The sequence below is a fragment of the Lactuca serriola genome, chromosome 2, assembly GCF_051521515.1.
Source record: "Lactuca serriola cultivar US96UC23 chromosome 2, Lser_US96UC23_V15, whole genome shotgun sequence".
In the NCBI taxonomy this organism is placed as follows: domain Eukaryota; kingdom Viridiplantae; phylum Streptophyta; class Magnoliopsida; order Asterales; family Asteraceae; genus Lactuca; species Lactuca serriola.
The window spans coordinates 141,283,867-141,293,718 of NC_136409.1; the positions used below are offsets into that span (position 1 = coordinate 141,283,867).

At 31.1% G+C, this 9,852-nt stretch overlaps 1 protein-coding gene across 2 annotated transcripts; it reads right to left on the reverse strand.

Annotated features, from left to right (window-relative positions):
• Positions 1-4,251: 4,251 nt before the first annotated feature.
• On the reverse strand, positions 4,252-9,209 carry LOC145086898 (uncharacterized). 2 transcript variants are annotated; one of them, XM_079024749.1, is made up of 19 exons: positions 9,038-9,209; positions 8,820-8,951; positions 8,289-8,368; positions 7,965-8,051; positions 7,687-7,855; positions 7,541-7,597; positions 7,355-7,419; positions 7,181-7,264; positions 7,051-7,101; positions 6,881-6,943; positions 6,554-6,600; positions 6,339-6,471; positions 6,178-6,267; positions 5,829-6,095; positions 5,645-5,730; positions 5,506-5,554; positions 5,324-5,404; positions 4,957-5,050; positions 4,252-4,868 (listed from the first exon to the last, which is right to left on the reverse strand). In XM_079024749.1, exons 1-19 carry the CDS (start codon positions 9,075-9,077, stop codon positions 4,675-4,677), a joined length of 1,869 nt encoding a protein of 622 aa, XP_078880875.1. In that variant the 5' UTR covers positions 9,078-9,209; the 3' UTR covers positions 4,252-4,674. The 2 variants fall into 2 exon arrangements, with proteins under 2 accessions (XP_078880875.1, XP_078880876.1); XM_079024750.1 differs by lacking the exon at positions 9,038-9,209 and adding an exon at positions 8,544-8,652.
• Positions 9,210-9,852: the final 643 nt, after the last annotated feature.

Consider the following 9,852-nt stretch of genomic DNA (forward strand, 5'->3'; position numbering starts at 1 on the left):
TTGGAAAAACATACAAGTTGAATGCATATTTAGTTATTTAAATATAAATATATATTTGTTTTATGCATTTAATCCGGTTGGTGTGAAAAGCAAGTAAACTTATATAATTATGGCAACAAAAATTCAAATACAATACTAACTATACATACGAGCGTTACTCTATTTTCAATATTATTATATATCTTATGAATAACAAAAGAAAAATAATTAACCTACTTATTGATGTGACAGGTAGGTTTTTTGGGACGGGGATTCCCACCTCAGAAAAGGTCGATGGGAGGTTTGGGAACAGGCCAAGAGGGTGGTCTCACTTTGGACGGGGCCTGAGAGGATTTTTGACAGCCCCATGTCCCTAACTATAATCAATCAAATTCAAATGGTGGAGAACGTTTGACATTTTATTTTCATACACACTAAAAAGCATTATTATATATATATCGTGGTCAAAAAATATACGCTGATGCATGCAAAAGTACTGGTTAATGAATAATGAAGGTTTATCCATTAAGAATATATAAGAGGCTTTTGTTGCTTTATCTTCTTTCTTTATATCCACAATGGACTTCAAACACATCCAAATATTATTTTAAGATTCGATTCAATGAACCACAGTGTAGATAGCTAACTTTAATCTGTATATTACTGTATTTGTCTTACTAAAACACTTCTATTTCTATTTACATTGCGTGTCAAGGGAAATAAATATTACTTTTCTTTACATTAATATGTCGTTTAATTACTTATGCTTTACTAGCTGCATTAGAATAAATATCCGTTTGTAATCTCATAACTTTTTGCTTTTAATTTTAGTCATTATTATTATTATTATAACTAAAATATAGTAATATTATTATATTTCAAATTAGATAGATTATATTATTAATTAAATTAAAAAAATATGTAAAACATTCCTATGGCTATGTGTTTCAAAATTTTAAATACCATATAATACCGAAAAATTAATATATTCCTATATTTTCTTTCTATTTGTCTTCCATTCTATATGAAGTAAAGTAATGATACGTGTTACATTTTGAAAAATATTCTAACTAGCAGTTTTTGTATTAGTTCAGGTAAACCAAAAAAAAATATACTAATATAAATTAAACTGTTCAATAATGAAGATTTATGGTTTTTTTTTTTAAATTAAAGAAACTTCATCTTTTATTGAAAATATTTCTAAAGATCAAATAAATGCTTTTATCGTATCATTTTCGACATTTGTAGGGACTTATACAAATAAACTTTTATTGAACTCTTTGTGAATCAATTTGAAAGAAATCCGTTTTTGTTGTTTTTTTTTTAATTTAATAAATGGATGGGCAAAATTCTTAGGAGCTAAGGAGAGCCATGGCCTCTCAACTTTTTGGGCCTACCAAATATTAATACTTTTACACTAAAAATTAGTAAGAAGCTAGTTGTGAATTTGTGATGAGTAATGCAAATGAACTAAATTTGGTTCCTTGAGCCAATTAAAACACAACCATGAAACTTATTATAATGGAAAGTAATTCAAGAAAATGGAGTTATCATGTATCGACAAGATACTCCAAACACAATCTACCATTTCTAAAAACTTTGTCGTTTTGATGCATCCATAAAAGTTATAAACCTGATAAAACTACTGAATCCAACCCAACCGTTTTAAACAAGTTAATAAATATGTTCAATTAGCATTTTAACATACAAACATAAACAAGGATCAGCAAACTAATTCTTTATCAAAGAAACACACAACACTTTGATGATTATCATGTGTTACGGACTTAAGGTGGTTGATTTTCTTTATAATTTTACATGTGTGCCCATTTAATATTTATGTATCAACTGTGTAAAAAAATCATGACCATATTTGATTGTTACAAATTTTATATAATTTGATCTTTATACGACAAAAAGTTTGCAATAAATAAATTTACATTATATGGATGCAAATCCACGGTTTACACTTTGTTCGTCGTTTATAAACAGAAACTTAATTTCGAGATTTCATCAAATCTTTTATTTTGGATAAAATCAAATAAAAAACTGTAAAGTTTAAATCTTGAATGCTTTTTATAAAGCTATTACGTATGTAATAGCATTTCTTTTGGTTATTTTATACGTTAAAACTATTTTACTCATGTCTTTTTCTTAGTTATTAACTAATTGTCAAAGCGTTTATCTTAGATACGGAAGTTAGTATATATATACATGATTTGCAGTCATATTTGAAACCTTAATACGAGTAATTTCATTAACCTTATTTGATTATTGCCATAATCTTTCACGTGTTTATAATGAAGTTAAGTCAAAGTGTATAATACCATATTCCAAATGCTGACGCGTATCTCTGTAAGATCACGTGGTAATCGACGTGTATGAAGCCATCCACGTAAGAATCCACACATGTCGGCGGGCGTCGGGCACGTTAGCCCCTTTTGGCGGCAGATTATTCAAGGGCGTTTTTGTCCTTTCTCGGGACCTCCTACTTGAAAATTATGACGGAATTACCCCTCAAGAATGTTTATGTCGACGTACAACAATGTAATACTTAAATCAATACAAAAAGTGGTGATGAGCTTGAGACATGTCACATTAGATATAAACCTATTTAGATTTTGTTGTAAAACATGTATATCTTGAAATTATTGGTGAGTGGTGATGAGGTCATCGATTTGATTTTTAAATTTAAAAAAAAAAAAACAAAAAACATTTTAGAGCAAATTAAAAGGTTTATTAAGAACACTTTTGTATCTTCTATCCATCAATGTGGGACCATAGAACTTTGCCTACTAGTGTAATACATGTACATTGGTCAAGTTGTGCAAATTAATATTACTTTGTTATCACATGTAAAAAGTAAAGCACATTGTCTAAGGAAAACTATGTTGCTTTTTCTTGTAATTTTCCCTACAAAGATATGTAGAATTGATATCATTGCAAACCCAAATTACCAAGTTTTCATGAGTCGCAAATTGGCCAATGGGTTGCGATTCCAACCCAAACATAAAGAAAAACATAACATCGGCCTATCATGTTCTCAAAATAAGCCAAATCAAATTGAATATCAAATACATTGTTAGGCATGCTCACTATGAAAGATTCATGTAAAAAGATTACTATTTGAAGACACTTAAGGAAATAAAAAACATGATCATGGCTTCATAATGTACACCATAAGCCTCAATCACTTTAATATGTTGTGCTTTATATGACTACCATCACAAAGTGACAAAGTCCTTGACCTCCAACACCTACATAATCATAACTCATTATCAAATACTCAACAAGAAGACAAGATGGTATGTAACGGTGTCATCAAGATATTCAGGAAAGCATTTAATTAACCATAATTCAAGATTTTCCTGCTCTGATACCATGTAGAAGTTTAAGATTTGGAAATAATTTCTTATCAATTTCTTAATCTGGTTAACCGAATACAAAACTATATACATCAAATAAACAACCAATTAACTTAACTCTGATCAACTAGCTAAACTATAGTTAACTAACAACCAACTCTGTAATAAAGGTCAAGAATAGCCAACAAGTCAACGCCAACTAACTTCATCTTCTCCAATAACATTTAATTAACCATAATTCTAAAACTTAAATTTTAGTCGATGAAAAGAAATTTTAAATTTAAGTTACTTTATTAAACTCCCATATTTTATTAGTGTCCAATTATTTAAATAAAGGTGTTAACCTTAGGAAAATAGAATATCAAAGTTATAAATTTCAAAACTTACTTCTAGTCACCATATTTTATTAGTGTCCAATTATTTAAAGAAAGGTGTTAACCTTAGGAAAATAGAATATTAAAGTTATAAATTTCAAAACTTACTTCTGGTCACCCTTTAGTACTGGCTTCCATATTGTCATTAAACATCATAGAATCAAATAGCTTTAGTAATGTCGAAATTGCCGCAAAAAGGAAGTACAATCTCTAGGTTATTTCAAGAGGTTTACCAAACAACAAATACATCAAGATGCACATATTGGTTGAGAAATACAATCTCTAGGTTATTTTTTTATGAACAAGAACTTAAAGTTCATTTTGTTAAGACGGAAAGTGTGATGAAAATACATCAAGATGCACATATTGGTTGAGAAATACAATCTTTAGGCTATTTTTTTATGAACAAGAACTTAAAGTTCATTTTGTTAAGATGGAAAGTGTGATGAAGTGTGTGATGAAGTGCGAAAATGTCGATGAATGTTCAACGTTTCCTTAACATATCTTAGACATTAACATAAATTTATTCAAGATTTCACTAAAACAAACCATGATATTAACTACTCACTCAAGACTAATAATTTCGAGTAGAGGATACCATACAACACAAAGAAGAAATTCCATACTTGGAAATTTAAAATTGAAATCCGCACACTCCAAAGCTCCTCAGACACTAACCCTTTACCTATTCATCAAGACTCTAAAATTCGATCTTTCTACAAGAGCTTCTTATAGAAAACTATAGAGTAAAGGGGTTCTTTAAACTCTACCATTACAACTTCTCCACTACAAAACACAAGGCTCTTCCGAACTTAAAAAACACCGGATGCCTGCTCCATCCATCCATCCATCCATCCATACTATACAAAACCATAACCTCGTTTTTTTTTTCTTTTTTTTTTTTTCTCAAAAGGAGTCCTAAGCTATAATATTCTTATAACAACAAACTCCTTTTTTCACACATGCAAACCATTGTTTACATTCACGTTTACATTCACCTTCACGTTACCATATCGATGATGTGGCGATAACCCCGAGACCCCCTTCCCAATGGCATTATTGTTATTATTAGTATACCCAATGTTCACCTTCATGCCAATGTTCTTTTTCAACAAGGCATCCAATTGCCCACAAGCTGCTGCGATAAGTCCTGCATTTTTCACCAAAAAATAATCTTTTATTTTTTCAAATAATTGTTATTTAACTATTTATATGTGCTTTGATAATAAAAAACTCACCTATGAAAAGTGGCGAAGGTTTCCTTGGTCTAGACTTGAATTCCGGATGGAATTGAACTCCCACAAAATACGGATGACTCGCGAGTTCAACAATCTGTTTATTAATATAATTTACAAAATCAGACCCTGTGCTTCCTGATTCTTACCATGTTTGGTCCTTATTTCAAGATTTTGTATCAAATTTGGTCCCTAAGAACTTTTTATTTTGGTCTTTATTTCATGGTTCCGGACACCAAAATCGATAAGAAGCCTTGAAATAAGAACCAAAACTGAAAACGGTTTAAGTTTCAGACTAGACATGGTACAAGTCAGAAAGTACAGGGACTAGTTTTGTAAATTACTCATGAATTTATACAAAATAACCCACCTGCATTCTCTGACCAGTCTCATCTTTCCCTGTGAAACTAAGTCCACTTTTTTCTAGTTGTGACACCATATCCGGATTCACCTAATTTTTAAATCAAAAAGTTAGAAAAAAAATATATTCATTGCAATGAATATAAATTATTAAATTTAACACAATCATATATATATTAGTGACAAACATACTTCATATCGATGCCTGTGTCTCTCACTAATGAAGCTCTGATTTCCATATCTAATGACACAATTTAATTTTGATTACATTTTATTATCTTCAAGAAATAATTAAAACTAATAAGCTATAAAGTAATCGGTTTTTTCTTACAGTTGAGCTGATTTGCAATCTGTGACATGAAAATACGTCTTCCTAGATCCAAGCCTCATAGTCCCACCCATATGAGTTTTTGAACCCTATATTATAAAACATATAATATCAAAAGGGTGTTCAAAAAATCAAGATTTTAAATTAATTATTAGTTTGAAATTCGAACACAAACCAAAGCACAAACCTCGGGCATAAATATAACACAAGGGTTTTTAGTTTCAGGATCAAATTCAGTGCTATTCGCATTCTGTAAACCAAGAACAGATCTCGCATACTCAATCACAGCAATTTGCATTCCTAAACAAATCCCAAGATATGGAATTTTGTTTTCACGAGCGTATTTTGCTGCAATTATTTTCCCTTCAACGCCCCTATCGCCAAAACCCCCTGGAACAACAACAGCGTCTGCAGCTTTCAGTGAGTTCCACGCAGCTTTATAAACATCTGGACTCTGTAAGGGTAAAATTGTCCATTAATATCATATAATTTCCGTTAAAAAAAGCGATGAAGAAGTAGAAGAAGAAGATAATCACTTCTAAAGCGGTTGAATTTTCAAGTTCAGTAGCGGAAACCCAATTGATTACTAGCTTCCTTCTACAAGCAACGGAAGCGTGTAATAAAGCCTGAAAAAATATTAAATATTAATATTTTTTCAAATAATCGAAATGAAAATTATTATTTAATTTATTATTACCTTGAGTACAGATAAATAGGAATCAGAAAGACCGGTATACTTTCCAACCATGGCAACTCTGATTGGCTCTTGTAACATGTCACACCGTTGAGCCATGGCTGTCCATTCCCCTAAAACCGGTTTGCGTACCACGCTGTACAAAGGAATGGAATTGCTGATTCCATCGGAATTGAAGTTTAAGTGTGAGAGTATTGGTTTATGGAAGGAGGACAAACCTTAGAAGATTAAGTGTTTTCAGGATTGATTCGTGAACCTTCTGGTCCTATAAAGATAAAATAGAAGAAAAAATTTAGTGTTTGGTATGAGGGAATCATGGAACGAATGGAATGGAATCGCTGATTCCGTCGGAATGGAAGATAAAATAAAAATTGCTTGTTTCCTTCCGTTTTGTTAATTTTGATTCCTTAGCTAGAATCTAGAGTGTCTTTTTTTATTCCATAACGTTTGTTTGTGATTCCATTCCATTTGTCTGTGATTCCATTCCATTCAACAAAACAGATTAATAACAAGAATGAAATTTAAAAGGAGGAACGAGTACGTACTCTTAAGAGCAAAGGAATGTGCCAAATATTGGGGACATCGTACAAACTGACTATGTTTTGTAACTGCAAACAAAGGAATTATTGAATTATTGAAGACTCATTTCAAAAACTAAAAGTCATACAAATGAGTTCAATGGAATAGTTTGTGGTGTATATGAATATATATATACCGGGACATGACAAAATCTTGAAAGTTTTTCCTTCAAACTCACATCCAATTCCTGCATATTTATTTAAATATTTAGTAAATATAACTTATAAAAACGAAAAAAAAATTGATATTGTTAGGCTTATTCCAACCGTTGTGCTGCGACATGCTAATATGTCCGGTGTTAATCCCAAGCTCCTTAACTTACGAACACTATGTTGGGTTGGTTTTGTTTTCTAAAAAAAAAAAATTAAACATTTTAAATCTTAACAAATTTCTTCACATTTTAAAACACAAAACCAATAAATTCTCATTTTTTGACTTACCGGTTCACCAACAACATTTAAAACCGGCACAAGACTCACATGTATTAAATAAAAATTCCCGGCTCCTAAAAAAGTTGAAACAAGTTTATTATTACACCTCTGACTATCAGTATCCGTATTAGTATCAGTATTAAAACAACCATACTGTAATACTCTATCATAGTATCAAATATTTAAAATATTTACCAACACGATAAGAGAATTGTCCGAGAGCTTCAATAAACGGCATGGATTCGATATCCCCTGAAAATCCATACAACCAGTTTTAGTAAAAAGATAAAATAAATAAAAATTCATTTATGGAAACAAAACAAGAAATAATTAAAGAATACCTATAGTACCCCCCAACTCAATCACACAGACATCTGGCGAACCTTCTTTCCCATCAACAGGTATCGCTGCCACACGTTCGATCCAATCTTGAATCGCATCGGTAATATGTGGCACAACCTGAACCGTTGATCCAAGATAATCTCCTTTCCTCTCTTTATCAATCACATACTTCAATCAAAAATCATATCGAATAACAATAAGTTCGTATCTTTTATGATTTGTGATTTAATTCGTTTCAAAAATCCTCTTTTTTTTTTTGTAATTAATGATTTAATACCTGATAAATCTTCCCTGTTGTGATGTTATTATCACGTGTTAACTTGATATCAAGAAATCGCTCGTAGTTTCCTAGGTCCAAATCCACCTTCAAATCATTAAAATTAAATCAATTAATTAATTAATCAATTAATTTGGATGTTAATCGAGTTATTCATAATTAGAAACAGTGACGGAGATAAGGAGGGGCCATGGAGTGTCATAAAGGCCCCATTTTTGAAATGGACAAATGGGTTTTTGGATATTAGTAAAGAATTTTATATCGAATACTTTTTAGAGGTTCCCAAATCGTAATCTTTTTCTGTAAATTTTCAATGATTTTCACCTCTCCTCCATCGTCTAAAACAAAGACTTCACCATGTTCGAAAGGGGACATAGTTCCTGCATCTGTGTTTAGATACGGATCTGCGAAGAAAAATTAGACATTAAAAACAAAAAATTAAACAAACAAATGAACAATACTTTCGATTTAGCTTGAGAAATCTTGAAATTGTTTATTTTTTTAATCCAGAAGTAAATCCAAACTCTGAAATCTCAATTACATAGTGTGGTTGTGTACGACAATGAGACAGGAAATCACCATATCCAGATTTTGATAACGACGAGTGGGATTTAGCAAGAACATGTAAAACCCAGTTGGTAAATACAAAAGGGTATTAAAATGTTCTCTTTTTTTCGAAGAAGAAAACCTAGAAATGTTGAAACGAAAATAAGCAGATAGATCAAAGATGAACAACACGGGAAAGTGAAAGTGAAAAACAACCCAATCCCAGTAAGAAATAAGTTATCGAAAACAAAATCAAGGAAACCAGTGAGGGAAATTTGTGTATTCTCCATAAAACAGAAAGATTCGAACCAATTTTAATGGAAGTAACGCGAAGATCGCAGGTTTGAAGAAGAAGGCCGATACTGCTAGCAGTGACGCCTTTCCCCAGTCCGCTAACAACACCTCCGGTGACCAAAACGTACTTCATCTCCTTCTTTCCGCCTGCCATTACGCCTCAAAAACATGAATTCCGTTTAGGGTTGTAAATTCCCCAACAAGAAAGAAAGAGAAGAAACATTATTTATTACCCTTTTGAAGGTTTTTGGAGTGTGCTTGAGCGCAATTCATGTTAGAATAGTTGCTTGTTGAGATATGTTAAACTTAGAAGATGATGGAAGAAATCAGATTTGTATTGTATTGTATGTTTGGGAGACAATGGATGAATGAATTGATGGAAGAGCAGAGGAGTGGCGGCTTTATATGTGAAGGAAATGGAAAATACAAGAAAAATTAAAAAGAAAAATGAAAAATGAAAAGAATACCCACTTTTTCTTGTTCAATAGAGAGAGAGAAATAAAAAAGACAGTCTCCCCCCCTACGCTTTACTTAACTTTCATTTGTCCACATCTTCACTCGTGACATAATTTAGAAAGAAAAATACAAATATAGTTTAATTTTTTTTAGACTTAATAAAAAAATAAAAATAATCCAAATAGCCTTTGATTGTATGTAAAGTCTTATGGGTTATACGGGCGTCACCAACGATTTTATGTATAATATTTAACAAAGAATCAAATTTTATCACGTACACCAACGATTTTATGTATAATATTTAACAAAGAATCAAATTTTATCAGGTAAAAAGGATAAGAGGAAATCCGAAATAGTTTTTAGGAAGATGACAAAGTTCAAAAAAAATATATATTATACACAAAATAGTAGATTAAATTGTAGGCTTCACCTTTTTGTTGGCTATTTGTGTAATTTTTTTAAAAAACAAATTGGTTAAATCTATTGGTAGCAATAGCACTCGTGTCTTGTTAAAAACTTGGGGTTTTACCTCGTATGACATTTTTTGGTTTTTTTTTTGTTTGTATATGCAGTAGATTAGAGATAATCTAGA

Bases quoted from the DNA above. Each gene is read 5' to 3' on its own strand.
- LOC145086898 (XM_079024749.1), bottom strand. From the start codon at position 9,077: ATGAATTGCGCTCAAGCACACTCCAAAAACCTTCAAAAGG. The intron at 8,369-8,819 runs GTTCGAATCTTT...TTTTCTTCGCAG, and splicing joins CGTTACTTCCATTAAAATTG to ATCCGTATCTAAACACAGAT. The intron at 5,405-5,505 runs GTATGTTTGTCA...TTTAAAAATTAG, and splicing joins GACACAGGCATCGATATGAA to GTGAATCCGGATATGGTGTC.